Source organism: Salvelinus fontinalis, chromosome 42, assembly GCF_029448725.1.
Source record: "Salvelinus fontinalis isolate EN_2023a chromosome 42, ASM2944872v1, whole genome shotgun sequence".
Lineage (NCBI taxonomy): Eukaryota > Metazoa > Chordata > Actinopteri > Salmoniformes > Salmonidae > Salvelinus > Salvelinus fontinalis.
This window is the reverse complement of record NC_074706.1, coordinates 18,163,784-18,179,769: the sequence shown is the minus strand read 5'-3', so window position 1 is coordinate 18,179,769 and position 15,986 is coordinate 18,163,784. Positions and strand designations below refer to the sequence as shown.

General features: G+C 45.5%; 1 protein-coding gene across 1 annotated transcript; it reads left to right on the top strand.

The window, feature by feature from the left end:
- Positions 1 to 325: 325 nt before the first annotated feature.
- On the top strand, positions 326 to 15,968 carry LOC129841343 (pre-mRNA-processing factor 19). Its single transcript, XM_055909574.1, has 16 exons — positions 326 to 559; positions 2,208 to 2,357; positions 2,582 to 2,658; positions 2,772 to 2,913; positions 4,747 to 4,817; positions 5,076 to 5,144; positions 5,355 to 5,396; positions 5,645 to 5,719; positions 5,915 to 5,990; positions 6,238 to 6,347; positions 6,513 to 6,668; positions 6,837 to 6,906; positions 7,945 to 8,118; positions 13,983 to 14,065; positions 14,421 to 14,526; positions 14,840 to 15,968. The coding sequence occupies exons 1-16, from the start codon at positions 541 to 543 to the stop codon at positions 14,935 to 14,937; spliced, it is 1,518 nt and encodes a 505-aa protein (XP_055765549.1). The 5' UTR covers positions 326 to 540; the 3' UTR covers positions 14,938 to 15,968.
- The last annotated feature ends 18 nt before the right edge of the window (positions 15,969 to 15,986 follow it).

Genomic DNA, 15,986 nt, shown 5'->3' with positions numbered 1-15,986 from the left:
GACGCCTCTAGCGCTGAGATGAAGTGCCTTAGACCGCTGCGCCCCTCGGGAGCCCAATGGTGAATGGTGAAAGCAGATTCACCCACACCCACATTTCAGCACTGCCTTTGACACATTTTGATGACCATATAGTATTTAGGCTATCTCTGTTATTTATCTATAGTTTGTTGGTCCTTACCCCCATTGAAGTTTACATTTAAAAAGGTTACGGCTAGGGGTTAAGCATTAGGGTGCGGGCGTCCCAAGGATTTTGAATAACACTATAGTTTGTTGGGGACTACAGACTAGGGGGGTCGGGGGACTCTTGCTATCCCAGCATGCAATAGTCGGAGCTGTACCCAACACTCGCAGCCGTGGAACATCGTGCGTGAATACGGAAAGGAAAATTCATCCATCAACATTTTATTTAGCCGGATTATTATTATATGAGAATCAACACAAAAACAAGCTACAGTTGGATCCGAAGAACATTCAGTTATCTGTACTGATACAGTGATCTTGGAGGAAACGAACGACCGAGGGTTTAGCTAGCTACTGAAAATGTCCCTGGTTTGTGCAAGTAAGTTCAAATGAATGAGTTGGCTGCCCTTCCGTAACGTTAGCGGTAACTACATAGACCGCAAATATCACGTATGTTTGTGTATAAAAATGTTTATTGAACCTTCCCTTATTATTGTCACCTTATGCATGTTACACATTTCAATTCGCAAGCATCCTTTTACAAACATTGTATACTGGATCAGCTTGACATCGGTGTTACTAAACTCAGCAGAAAAAGAAACGTCCTCTCACTGTCAACTGCGTTTATTTTCAGCAAACTTAACATGTGTAAATAGTTGTATGAACATAATATTCAACAACTGAGACAAACTTCACAAGTTCCACAGACATGTGACTAACAGAAATGGAATAATGTGTCCCTGATCAAAGGAGGGGTCAAAAGTAAGTCAGTATCTAGTGTGGCCACCAGCTGCATTAAGTGCTGCAGTGCATCTCCGCCTCATGGACTGCAATCCCATTGACTTGCCGTGAGATTTTACCCCACTCTCCACCATGGCACCTGCAAGTTCCCGGACATTTCTGGGGGGAATGGCCCTAGCCCTCACCCTCCGATCCAACAGGTCCCAGACGTGCTCAATGGGATTGAGATCCGGGCTCTTCGCTGGCCATGGCAGAACGTTGGCATTCCTGTCTTGCAGGAAATCAGGCACAGAACAAGCAGTATGGCTGGTGGCATTGTCATGCTGGAGGGTCATGTCAGAATGAGCCTGCAGGAAGGGTACCACATGAGGGAGGAGGATGTCTTCCCTGTAACGCACAGTGTTGAGATTGCCTGCAATGACAACAGGCTCAGTCCGATGATGCTGTGAATCACCACCCCAGACCATGACGGACCCTCCACCTCCAAATCGATCCCGCTCGAGTACAGGCCTCGGTGTAACGCTCATTCCTTCGATGATAAACGTGAATCCGACCATCACCCCTGGTGATACAAAACCCACGACTTGTCAGTGAAGAGCACTTTTTGCCAGTACTGTCTGGTCCAGTGACGGTGGGTTTGTGCCCATAGGCAACGTTGTTGCCGGTGATGTCTGGTGAGGACCTGCCTTACAACAGGCCTACAAGCCCTCAGTCCAGCCTCTCTCAACCTATTGCGGACAGTCTGAGCACTGATGGAGGGCGTTCCTGGTGTAACTCGGGCAGTTGTTGTTGCCGTCCTGTACCTGTCCCGCAGGTGTGATGTTTGGATGTACCGATCCTGTGCAGGTGTTGTTACGCGTGGTCTGCCACTGCGAGGATGATCAGCTGCCTGTCCTGTCTCCCTGTAGCGCTGTTTTAGGCGTCTCACACTACGGACATTGCAATTTATTGCCCTGGTCACCTCTGCAGTCCTCATGCCCCCTTGCAGCATGCCTAAGGCACGTTCACGCAGATGAGCAGGGATCCTGGACATCTTTCTTTTGGTGTTTTTCAGAGTCAGTAGAAAGGCATCTTTAGTGTCCTAAGTTTTCATAACTGTGACCTTAAATATCTTTGAAAGACAGGGTCCTGAAAAAAATATGTTTCTTTTTTTTGCTGAGTTTATCTGCAAAGTACACTTAAACGGTAATGTGTTCTTCCATCTTCTGACTATAGTAATGTTTGCCATATTTATATTGTAATTTCGGGCATGCTAATTTACCCCTCTCGCTCTACCGTCCATCCAGTCTCGAATGAGGTGCCGGAGCACCCCTGCGTGTCGCCGGTGTCCAACCAGGTGTTCGAGCGGCGGCTGATTGAGAAGTACGTTGCCGAGAATGGAACAGACCCTATGAATGGGCAGCCTCTGTCAGAGGAACAGCTGATAGACATTAAAGGTGAGGGAGACATGGAGGAGAGTGTGTTCAGATCTGATGCTGAGCTGAAGTCAACACAATAAGGGTTATCCATATCATTTGACTTCCAACTATTCCTGCATGGTGCCCAGCAATCTCTAGGCTAGAGTGCATTCTGCCACTTCAACAACGATGATAACACCACTAGTCAGGAGTCAAAAGATATCTCAACACATGAAGCTATTTTTGTCTCCCCCCTGCTTCAGTCTCTCACCCCATCAGACCCAAAGCTCCCTCATCCACTAGTATCCCAGCCATCCTCAAAGCTCTGCAGGACGAGTGGGTGAGTCCACGTATAGTCTCCTACACTCCCCTTTGCTGTGTCTGAACCGAGACATGCACACAGACACTCCCCTTCGTACCACACAGTCTTCTAAAACTCTCACTCTCTCTCAGGATGCGGTGATGCTCCACAGTTTCACCTTGAGGCAGCAGTTACAGACGACACGTCAGGAGTTAAGCCACGCCCTCTACCAGCACGACGCCGCCTGCAGGGTCATCGCCCGTCTCACCAAGGAGGTCACTGCCGCCAGAGAGGGTGAGAGACATATACATACGCACACACACACACACACACACACACTCAACACACTCAACACATGTGATTATACATACAGTGGCAAGAAAAAGTATGTGAACCCGTTGGAATTACCTGGATTTCTGCATAAATTGGTCGTAAAATTTGATCTGATCTTCATCTTCACAACAATAGACAAACACAGTCTGCTTAAACCAATAACACAAACAATTAAACGTTTTCATGTCTTTATCGAACACACCGTGTAGGGTGGAAAAAGTATGTGAACCTTGCATTTAATAACTGGTTGACCCACCCAGCAATAACCTCAACCAAATGTTTTCTGTAGTTATGGTTCAGACCTGCACAACGGTCTGGAGGAATTTTGGACCATTCCTCTTCACAAAACTGTTTCAGTTTAGCAATATTCTTAGGATGTGTGGTGTGAACCGCTCTCAAGGTCATTCCACAGCATTTGAAATTGGGTTGAGGTCAGGACTCTGACTGGGCCAATTCAGAAGGCGTATTTTCTTCTGAAGCCATTCTGTTATTGATTTACTTCTGTGTTTTGGGTCGTTGTCCTGTTGCATCACCCAACTTCTATTGAGCTTCAATTGGCGCAAAGATAACCTAACATTCTCCTGCAAAATGTCTTGATAAACTTGGGAATTAATTTTTCCGTCGATGATAGCAAGCTGTCCAGGCCCTGAGGCAGCAAAGCAGCCCCAAACAATGATGCTCTCTTCACCATACTTTACAGTTGTGATGAGGTTTTGATGTTGGTGTGCTGTGCCTTTTTTTCTCCACACATAGTGTTGTGTGTTCCTTCCAAACAACTCGACTTTAGTTTAATCTGTCCACAGAATATTTTGCCAGTAGCGCTGTGGAACATCCAGGTGCTCTTTTGCAAACTTCAGACGTGCAGCAATGGTTTTTTTGGACAGTAGTGGCTTCTTCCGCGTTGTCCTCCCATGAACACCACTCTTGTTTAGTGTTTTACGTATCATAGACTCGTCAACAGAGATGTTGGCATGTTCCAGAGATTTCTGTAAGTCTTTAGCTGACACTCTATGATTCTTCTTAACCTCATTGAGCATTCTGCGCTGTGCTCTTGCAGTCATTTTTGCAGGACAGCCAGGCCTAGGGAGAGTAGCAACAGTGCTGAACTCAATATTTATAGACAATTTGTCTTACCGTGGACTGATGAACATCAAGGCTTTTAGAGATACTTTTGTAACCCTTTCCAGCTTTATGCAAGTCAACAATTCTTAATCTCAAGTCTTCTGAGATCTCTTTTGTTCGAGGCATGGTTCACATCCGGCAATGCTTCTTGTGAATAGCAAACTCACATGTTTGTTTTTCTAGAGCAGGTCAGCTCTAACCAACATCTCCAATCTCGTCTCATTGATTGGACTCCAGGTTAGCTGACTCTTTACTCCAATTAGCTTTTGGAGAAGTCATTAGCCTAGGGGTTCACATACTTTTTCCAACCTAGACTGTGAATGTTTAAATGATGTATTCAATATAGACAAGAAGAATACAATAATTTGTGTGTTTATTAGTTTAAGCACACTGTGTTTGTCTATTGTTGTCACTAAGTTGAAGATCTGATCAAATTTATGCAGAAATCCAGCTAATTCCAAAGGGTTCACGTGCTTTTTTTTGCCACTGTACATTCTAACACTCTCTTTCTCACACACACACACACACACACACACACACACACACACACACACACACACACACACACACACTCTTTTATGTTCATCTGAAAACAGCTTTGGATGTTAGTGGCCATGGGGCGTCACTTCTCATTTCTCCTTTTCTATGTTTTACCCTTCTCTCTCCCCGTAGCTCTGGCCACTCTGAAGCCACAGGCGGGATTGGTGGTGGCTCAGGCAGTTGCTTCCCAGCCCTCTGTCACGGTCAGTGATTAGCTCACAGCCCTCAGTCAATATGTTTAATTTGATAGTTAACTGGTTTGATGGTTAACTTCTCATAAACGCATGAGCTCAAAAAGTCTGTTTCTTGATTTGAAGTCTTCGGTCTAACTAAGACCTGTAAAGTTGTAGTACCTATTTGTTAATATAAAAATAATTTTGGACAGCTGACCCAAACACACATTTTCGAATAAGAAATGTACAATTCTCGTTTTGTTATTCATTCTGTATTTCGTTTCACAGGCTGGAGGTGCAGGAGAACCCATGGAGGTCAGTGAGCAGGTGGGAATGATACCAGAGATCATACAGAAGGTAAGCGATGATACATGACCTCACGCACATTCACATCCACAGTACAAGAGAAACGATACCACACCGTTATACTAGACTACCATGAGCGTTCATTGCAAGTAGTACCATATAAGGCCGTGGTGTATAACACCTTGAAATAACCAATCAACCATGCTGTCACACTACACAGCACAGAGTGACCTATACTAAGATGTCCGCCTCTCTCCACAGCTGCAAGACAAGGCCACTGTCCTGACCACGGAGAGAAAGAAGGTACCTATTCAAACGCCAAAGAAGTCCTTTTCAAACAACTTCCCTGTTGTTCTTCATAGAAGAACCGACCTAATGTCCAACCAGTTGTCAGCTGAGTATAAGCTATGGGCTTGTGTCTCAAATGGCACCCTACTCCCTACACGGGGCACTACTTTTGAACAGGGGCCATAGGGTGACATTTGGGACGTAGCCACGCTGGGAGACATTTTTGTCCGAACCTCACCTCTACCGTCTCTCTCTTCCCACAGAGAGGAAAGACTGTTCCAGAAGAGCTGGTCCGAACGGAGGACCTCAGCAAGTACAGACAAGTCGCTACCCATGCTGTGAGTGTGTGTGTGTATGTGTGTGTGACCTCTAGCTATGGCTGGTGTTGGAACACTTATTCTTCAAACCTTGGGCAAGTTCAGAAAAGTTCCTCCCTGTTTCAGATCTACTTCCGTTTCATGCCTACTGAACACAACCCTAAATTATGTTTCTATGTCTCTCTCTCTCTCTCTCTGTGTCTGTCTGTCTGTCAGGGTCTCCACAGTGCCAGTGTGCCTGGGATCCTGTCTCTGGACCTGTGTCCCTCCGACACCAACAAAGTGCTCACTGGTGAGACACATACACACACTGTCCACTGCCCATTGTAGATATACACACACATTGTTTCTGTGTGAATTCCATCAAAATGCTTCCTTCCTCCCTTGAGGAAACAAAAAACACTATGGCTGTGTCCCAACAGTTACTCTACATGTCCTATATGGTGCACTACTCTTGACCAGAAGGGTGACGTTTGGGATGGAGACCCTGGCCAGACCCAGATACAATCCCTAACCTCTCTCTCTGTCCCCCTCTACAGGCGGGGCTGATAAGAACGTGGTGGTGTTTGATAAGAAGGAGGAGCAGATCATCGCAACCCTGAAAGGACATACCAAGAAGGTCACCTCTGTCATCTACCACCCCTCTCAGGTGAGACACACACACTTCCTTCCCTTTACTCTCCGTTGACATAGTCAGCAGCAATGTCTTACACTGGAATTACTATCGAACTCTAATATGCCTTACCTCAACAATTTCTCTCTCTCCCCCCTTTCTCTCTCTGCGCACTCTCCTCCTCTCACTCTCTCCCTCCAGTCGGTAGTGTTCTCGGCCTCTCCAGACAGCACTATCCGCGTGTGGTCCGTTACCGGGGGCAACTGTGTCCAGGTGGTGCGGGCTCACGAGGCGAGCGTCACCGGGCTCTCCCTCCACGCCACCGGAGACTACCTGCTCAGCTCCTCCGAGGATCAGGTAAAACACACACACGCACACACACACGTAACATATGTACACACACCTGTGGATTTGGATGTCGAGAACGCTACTGTTATGTAAAGACCTATTATTATGATTTTTCTCACAATCTGCTGTCTCCCCCTCTTTCTCTAATTGCTATCTCTTCCCGTCTCTCTCCGTCAGTACTGGGCCTTCTCTGACATCCAAACAGGTCGTGTTCTCACCAAAGTCACTGATGAGGCTGCAGGATGTGGTGAGTGTTTCTATCTCTCTCCCACCCAATTATTATGTTTAATTGAGAAGATAAGACTGTGGTGAAAAGACATGAAAGATGGGAGTAAGTAAGTAGCCTTGTCCAAGCCAGAACGGCCCATAGGGCAGAAGTATCTGTCCTGTTTCTGTAGTGTGAGGCAGCTTGATGTATAAGTACACCCCCTCAGACAGGACACTAGTCTACCACAGGGCGGTAGGAGGAGTGAAAGGGCAGTGGGCTGGATTCGAACCCATGGCGTCTGTGGCAGCTCTAATCGCTGGACCACACCGTTGGACCTCTCTCTCTTCCCAGACTTTTTATTGGCCACGTGTTGCTAGGGTCAAGACGTTTTACTGGCCACGTGTTGCTTGGGACAGGACGTTTTATTGGCCACGTGTTGCTTGGGTCAAGACGTTTTATTGGCCACGTGTTGCTTGGGACAGGACGCTTTATTGGCCACGTGTTGCTTGGAAAAAGAACGTTTTATTGGCCACGTGTTGCTTGGAATAAGACGTTTTATTGGCCACGTGTTGCTTGGAATAAGACGTTTTATTGGCCACGTGTTGCTAGAGCCAGACGTTTTATTGGCCACGTGTTGCTAGGGACAAGACTTTTATTGGCCACGTGTTGCTAGGGAAAAGAAGTTTTATTGGCCACATGTTGCTAGAGTTTGCCTAGTTAAACTGACTTGCCTAGTTAAATAAAAACATATCAGGCCCCTTAAATGCCAGGTTGTCTTTCCTATGTAAATAGATAGACAAATAAACAATAACATTTAACCAACCCTCCCCCCTGTGAATTGACTAACCTAGTACCTAACTGTGTTAATATTTCTAAACAACCCTCCCCCCTGTGAATTGACTAACCTAGTACCTAACTGTGGTAATATTTCTAACCAACCCTCCCCCCTGTGAATTGACTAACCTAGTACCTAACTGTGGTAATATTTCTAACCAACCCGTCCCCTGTACTCTCTGAAAGCACACTGATACATTGCAAATGCATGTTCTTTACACATCCTGTCCTGTACCCCTCCAGCTCTGACCTGTGCCCAGTTCCACCCTGACGGTCTGATCTTCGGGACGGGTACGGCCGACTCTCAGATCAAGATCTGGGACCTGAAGGAGCGCACCAACGTGGCCAACTTCCCCGGCCACATCGGCCCTGTCACCTCCATCGCCTTCTCTGAGAACGGATACTACCTGGCTACAGGTGAGATTGCTGTTTGTGAGAGAGAGGACTCTCTATGTGTGTGAGAGAAGTGTGTGTGCGAGTGCACACGTGAGAGAGAAGACTAGCTTGTGTGTGTGTGTGTGTGTGTCCGTCTCTGTTACTCTCTGTATGAGTGACTGTGTTTAAAGTTGTCTTTGTTCCTGTGTGTTACACACTGGCGATTTTAGCATATACATTTTGTTGGTGCAAACTCCCCCACATTTTTTGGGATGCAAGCCACTACACAACGCAACACATGAATCACACTGTTGTGCTGTGCTCACTTGAACAGGAAGATGGCGCGGTGGTCCTTCTTGTGGGCAAACTTTGTCATCAAAGTTTAGCATTCTCTGGATTTATGGTGCTTTCAAGACAACTGGGAACTGGGAAAAAACAAGGTTGAATCATGACGTCAGTGATCTTCAGGTCGGAGTTCTAGAAAGAGCCTTGAGTTCCTGACTTGGAATTCCAAGGCCGAAGGAAGAATTGGCTTTGGGGGTGACCAGTATATATACCTGCTGGAGTTTGTGCTACGGGTGGGTGCTGCTATGGTGACCAGTGAGCTGAGATAAGGCGGGGCTTTACCTAGCAGAGACTCGTAGATGACCTGGAGCCAGTGGGTTTGGCGACGAGTATGAAGCGAGGGCCAGCCAACGAGATCATACAGGTCGCATTGGTGGATAGTATATGGGGCTTTGGTGACAAAACGGATGGCACTGTGATAGACTACATCCAATTTGTTGAGTAGTGTGTTGGAGGCTATTTTGTAAATGACGTCGCCGAAGTCGAGGATCGGTAGGATAGTCAGTTTTGGCAGTTTTGGCAGCATGAGTGAAGGATGCTTAGTTGCGGAATAGGAAGCCGATTCTAGATTTAATTTTGGATTGGAGATGTTTAATGTGAGTCTGGAAGGAGAGCTTACAGTATAACCAGACACCTAGGTATTTGTAGTTGTCCACATAAGTCAGAACCGTCCAGAGTAGTGATGCTGGACGGGCGGGCAGGTGCGGGCAGCGATCGGTTGCATTTAGTTTTACTTGCATTTAAGAGCAGTTGGAGGCCACGGAAGGAGAGTTGTATGGCATTGAAGCTCATCTGGAGGTTAGTTAACACAGTGTCCAAAGAAGGGTCAGAGGTATACAGAATGGTGTCGTCTGCGTAGAGGTGGATCAAGGAATCACCAGCAGCAAGAGCGACATCATTGAAGTATACAGAGAAGAGAGTCGGCCCGAGAATTGAACCCTGTGGCACCCCCATAGAGACTGCTAGAGGTCTGGACAACAGGCCCTCCGATTTGACATACTGAACTCCATCAGAGAAGTAGTTGGTGAACCAGGCGAGGCAATCATTTGAGAAACCAAGGCTGTTTAGTCTGCCAATAAGAATGTTGTGATTGACAGAGTCGAAAGCCTTAGCCAGGTCGATGAATACGGCTGCACAGTAATGTCTCTTATCGATGGCGGTTATGATGTCGTTTAGGACCTTGAGCGTGGCTGAGGTGCACCCATGACCAGCTCTGAAACCAGATTGCATAGCAGAGAAGGTATGGTGGGATTCAAAATGGTCGGTAATCTGTTTGTTAACTTGGCTTTTGAAGACCTTAGAAAGGCAGGGTAGAATAGAAATAGGTTGGTAGCAGTTTGGGTCTTGTGTCTCCCCCTTTGAAGAGGGGGATGACTGCGGCAGCTTTCCAATCTATGGGAATCACAGACAATACGAAAGAGAGGTTGAACAGGCTAGTAATAGGGGTTGCAACAATTTCGGGAGGTAATTTTAGAAAGAGAGGGTCCAGATTGTCTAGCCCGGCTGATTTGTAGGTGTCCAGATTTTGCAGCTCTTTCAGAACATCAGCTATCTAGATATGGGTGAAGGAGAAGTGGGGGAGGTTTGGGTGAGTTGCTGTGGGGAGCGCAGGGCTTTTGACCGGGGTAGGAGTATCCAGGTGGAAAGCATGGCCAGCCGTTGAAAAATGCTTATTGAAGTTCTCAATTATAGTGGATTTATCGGTGGTAAGTCTTTCCTAGCCTCAGTGCATTGGGCAGCTGGGAGGAGGTGCTCTTATTCTCCATGGACTTTACAGTTTTCCAGGACGTTTTTGAGTTTGTGCTACAGGATGCAAATTTCTGCTTGAAAAAGCTAGCCTTAGCTTTCCTAACTGCCTGTGTATATTTGTTCCTAACTTCCCTGAAAAGTTGCATATCACGGTGGCTGTTCGATGCTAATGCAGAACGCCACAGGATGTTTTTGTGCTGGTCAAGGGCAGTCAGGTCTGGAGTGAACCAAGGGCTAAATCTGTTCCTGGTTCTACATTTTTTGAATGGGGCATGCTTATTTAAGATGGTGAGGAAGGCACTTTTTAAAGAATAACCAGGCATCCTCTACTGACGTTATGAGGTCAATATCCTTCCAGAATACCCGGGCCAGGTCGATTAGAAAGGCCTGCTCATTGAAGTGTTTTAGGGAGCGTTTGACAGTCTGCGGTCGCTTGACCGCAGACCCATTACGGATGCAGGCAATGAGGCAGTGATCGCTGAGATCTTGGTTGAAAACAGCATAGGTGTATTTGGAGGGCAAGTTGGTTAGGAAGATATCTATGAGGGTGCCTGTGTTTACGGATTTGGGGTTGTACCTGGTGGGTTCATTGATCATTTGTGTGAGATTGAGGGCATCAAGCTTAGATTGTAGGATGGCCGGGGTGTTAAGCATGTCACAGTTTAGATCACCTAGCAGCACGAGCTCAGAAGATAGATGGGGATGCAATCAATTCACATATGGTGTCCAGGGCACAGCTGGGGGCAGAGGGTGGTTTATAGCGTCAACGGTGAGAGACTTGTTTCTGGAAAGATGTATTTTTAAAAGTAGAAGCTCGAATTGTTTGGGCACAGACCTGGATAGTAAGACAGAACTCTGCAGGCTATCTCTGCAGTAGATTGCAACACCGCCCCCTTTGACAGTTCTATCTTGTCGGAAAATGTTATAGTTAGGGATGGACATTTCTGGGTTTTTGGTGGTTTTCCTAAGCCAGGATTCAGACACGGCGAAGACATCTGGGTTGGCAGAGTGTGCTAAAGCAGTGAATAAAGCAAACTTAGGGAGTAGGCTTCTAATGTTAACATGAATGAAACCAAGGCTTTTATGATTACAGAAGTCAACAAATGAGAGCACCTGGGGAGTAGGAGTGGAGCTAGGCACCGCAGGTCCTGGATTCACCTCTACATCACCAGAAGAACAGAGGAGAAGTAGGATAAGGGTACGGCTAGAGGCTATAAGAACTGGCCGTCTAGCACGTTCGGAACAGAGTAAAAGGAGCACGTTTCTGATGTCATCGCATATGTGGGAGGTGGAACAACATGGTTGGTTAAGGCATATTGAGCAGGGCTAGAGGCTCTACAGTGAAATAAGACATTAATCACTAACCAGGACAGTAACTGACAAGGCATATTGATATTTGGGAGAGGCATGCGTAGCCAAGGGATCATATGGGTCCAGTGAGTGGTTGGGCTGGCTGGGGACACGGCGATTGACAGTTAGCAGGCCGGGGCTAGCAAGCTAGCAGAAGGGCCTTAGAGGGACGTCGCGATGGAGGAAAGTCTGTTTTTGCCTCCTTGTGCGGTGACGTCGATAGACCAGTCGTGGAATTAGTAGGGTTCCAAGTAGCAGAGGGGTCCAAGTCCAATTGGCAAAATGGGTATAGTGGTCCAAGAAAACTGTCCGGTGGATCAGCTAACAGTCCAATGTGCTCTAGATAGCTAGCAGGCCGCGGTTAGCAGAATGGGCCTTCAGGGGACGTCTCGCCTGAGTGGCCTGTTGGAATCCTCGGGCAGATTATGTCGGTATTCCAGTCGTGAAGGATCGGCGGGGTTCCGTGCCCCGTACCGGCAGTAGAAGGGGTCCAGATATTGTAGCCCAGGAGCCCTTGCCAAGAGATAGGCCTAGCATGGGCTAGCTCCAGGCTAATTGGTGCTAGCTCCGGGACGGAAACGTTAGCCAGGAGTAGTCAATCCGGGTTGCGGTTAGCTAGCTGCGATGATCCAGATGAAAAGGTTCAGAGTTTGTGGTAGGAATTCGGGGATATGGAGAGAAAAATAGGTCCAGTATGCTCTGGTTTGAAGCGTGTTGTACGAACTGGCGAGAGCTTTCTGAGCTAAAGGTTAGCTGATGACCGCTAGCAGTGGTTAGCTGACTGATAGCTGGTAGCTAGTTAGCTGGCTAGCTTCAGTTGAGAGATTCCAATTTCGAGGTAAATAGAAAACAGATCCACACCACATTGGGTGAGGCGGGTTGAAGGAGAGTATTTTGAAGTTGAGGTTTAGGAAAAATAATTTTAAAAGGATGCGAAGAAAAATATATATACATGGGACACGACAGGACAAAGACGTCTGACTGCTACGCCATCTTGGACAAGAGACCTTAAACCCAGACTTGGACTACACACCCTACTCCACTGAATAGCAGGCTATGCAACGCTTGCAGTTAGCCACTGATTCCTTCCAAACCAGTCATTGTTGAATTTGCGATTTCCAAGTTGTATGTCCAATGGCCCATGAGCACTGATACGTTTTATTTATAATTTATCTTTATATGACAAGGATTGAAAAGGATTTGCCGGTAGATTATCGACTTGATTCATGAAGACAACTGCTTGTCTAGCTTGCTAGCTACGATTTTAAAAGCATGATGTTGACATGATCAGTCCAATCAAAGCTAGGGTAGATATAACTTGATTTGATGTCATTTTATGGCCAATGACCTTGAGCCTTCTTGGATGGGCACTTCTAATGTAAATCTATAGCAGGACCCAAGGGGCTTGAATTTTCGAAGCTCTCCCTGTAGATTTTGCAGTGAGGTAGTGTACCCATGAGTGACAGAACACTGAGCCAATTACGGTGCAACTGGAGAACATTACCAACCCCTACACTCTGAATTTTCCGCTAGGCTGAAACACCTGCATTTTGGAGCTGCCTTACTCAAGAAAGAGACCATGTTTGTATGCGGCTTTATTAACTCAATTATTATTTAAAAAAATGTTTACATCGTTTGCAAACTAATGTGACACCTATTAATGCCCAAATATACTTTTAGCTAAACAGGTGGGGCTCAAAACAGGTGGGGCTCTGAATGACGGGTCGCCACTGCTCACCTCCATTTCACTCAAATTTGTGAATATAAGTAGTCAAGTGTGATCACTTTATAGCAAAAAAAACGATGCAGTAACTGTTTTCAAGGTATTTCTGCCGATTTGTTTCATAGCTGGAAAATTTAATCACAAGACAAATCACTACAAATCCTATAGCCTATCCCACCTTGTGCTGCAACAGTGCACATGAAGAGCTGAGTTGAAATATTCATTTTTAGAAGCGCTGCACACTGGCATAAAAGTTGGTATAATTTACGAAAGTCTACCTAAGTGAGACTTTGTCCTTGTTTCTTGGCTATTTACATTGTTTTATTCACAAGCTAGGTTGTTTTTTTAATGTTTGAGTTTCATCTGCTAGGAAAGAGAAAACAATGCATCTACTATTCAGACTCACTGCATCTACTATTCAGACTCACTGGCACAAACTTGATTTGATTCACGTTACCACGGTAACCTCCCCCTTAAAGGGGCAGGTGAACATTTATGTCATCTGATATTTTGGTTAAGAGAAAAAAAATGAAACAAAAAAAACAAAAAAATGAAATGAAATTAAACAATATACCACTACTTCTTACTAGTTATAAATGTTATTGTTTTAGAAATATTAAAGTACGCTCATCTGTTTTTTTGTGTGTTTTGGTGTAATTATTGCAAACCAAAATATTTTGGCTGGTTAAAAAAATCTGAGTACATTTATGGCCCTGCTCACCTCACCACCTCTCTCCAGGTGCCCAGGACAGCTCAGTGAAGCTCTGGGATCTGAGGAAGCTGAAAAACTTTAAAACCATCACCCTGGACAACAACTACGAGGTAAGAAGAGCAGAAAATAATTTGTGCACATCTGAAATGACCCCTATCCCCTACACTACTTTTGTCCAGAGCCTAGTGCACTATCTAAGAAATCCGCTGCTATTTGAGACAGTCATTGTAGACTGGACATTCAGAAGCTAGTCGTGCTACAATCTGGCCTGGTCCCACATCTGTGCTCTTGCATTCTTAATTTCTGTCACTGGCATGACAATTCCATAAGGAGTTTGCAAGAGAGCAGAAACCGACTGGCACCCAGGCTAGCAACGGTCTGCCCTGTATGACTACTGTAATCTCCTTGTACTGAACTACCCTGTCAATGTAGGTAAATGATATGTGAGTCTTTCCTCTCCCTCAGGTGAAGTCCCTGGTGTTTGACCAGAGTGGGACGTACCTGGCTGTGGGTGGCACTGACATCAGGGTCTACATCTGTAAGCAGTGGTCCGAGGTCCTCAACTTCACAGGTAAGAGAATGCACAGTGTGTGTGTTATACTGCTGTACTGCTAGGTATGCAGTGAGAAGTGGTGCTGAGTTAGCTTGGGACAGAAACAGTGGTCTAGAGGTGGGTCTTCAAAGTGCCTGGATGGATGATGATGATAATAATAGCAAGTGTGTATATACAGTACCTTATGAAATATTAAAAAAGTGTATCTGTGAAGTTTACTATTCCGTTTATCAGCACCTCCAACTTCATTGGGTGTGCGTCAACTCATGCTTTTGAGTTGAGTTCAAGTCTAACATTTTTGCCTGTTATTGTTTTGTTTTTCTTTACCCAGAACACACTGGGGTGGTGACTGGCGTGGCGTTCGGGGAGCACGCCCAGTTCCTCACCTCCACCGGAATGGACAGAAGCCTCAAGTTCTACAGCTTGTAAAAACAGGGATCAAAGATCATATGGGCAGAGTGATGGATGGCTCTGATTGGCTGGCCTCTCTGAGGTCACACTGATGATGTATGCATGGGAAGAGACTTTGGCTGTGTTCGAAATGGCACCCTAGGGAATAGGATGCCATCTGGGGGACACACAGACCCTGCAGCTGTTGATCAGAAGGGAAATGCAATCCTGATTGGATAATAATCTGAGGCTCGAATGTTAGAATGGATTTTTAACTGATATTCTCCATGAACAATGGTGAAACAGAGCATATAAATTTGGATTCCAGGCTACTGGAATGCACCCAAAATATGTCACGCAACAATCCTACTGTATATGACCCATACTATACTAAGAGCCATGGGGCGTGTCCCAAATGGCACCCTATTCCCTATATAGGGCTGGACTACTTTTGACAGGAGCCCAATGGGCCCTGGTCAAAGGTTGTACACGATAAAGGGAATAGGGTGCCATTTGGGACGCAGGCATTGACTGAATCACACCAAGAGCCATACAAGCATATTGTAGACCATGTCCATTCATCAATGTGTATATAGTACCTTGTAAGACCCCCCCACACACACACAGAGGTAACTTCAGAGTGAACGTTGTTGTAGATATATATAATATATATATTTGAAGCTCAGTGCCACCTTTATTTTTATTCATATCGTTACAGTATCAGTATGTGGTATTAGTCTTTACAGCTTGTGAATGTCATGTGGATTTCATGCCTTTTTATTCTCCTCATCCTTTTTTTTTTTTTTTACTATCCATTATGTTTCTTGTACAATGTGAATGATTTCGGTTAGTTGCTAAGTGATGGCATTGATTTGAGGAAATTCTAATATTTGTATTTTTTTCAACCCTCCATTTCACTGTTTTAATTTTTTTTCTTCATATCTTTATTTTATTATCGTATTGTCCCTCCTTTCTCTCTTCATGAAATGCCTGTTTTATGCATTATGCTTTTGCTAGGTGAAGACTGTTTGTTTTTGGATCATCAATCAATAAACATCAAAATACTCTAATCCGCTCTCATTGTGTGT

Excerpts from the sequence above, each read along its gene's own strand:
- LOC129841343 (XM_055909574.1), top strand. Across the intron at positions 2,659-2,771 it reads AAGCTCTGCAGGACGAGTGG|GATGCGGTGATGCTCCACAG; the intron begins GTGAGTCCACGT and ends ACTCTCTCTCAG. Across the intron at positions 6,669-6,836 it reads TCAGCTCCTCCGAGGATCAG|TACTGGGCCTTCTCTGACAT; the intron begins GTAAAACACACA and ends TCTCTCCGTCAG.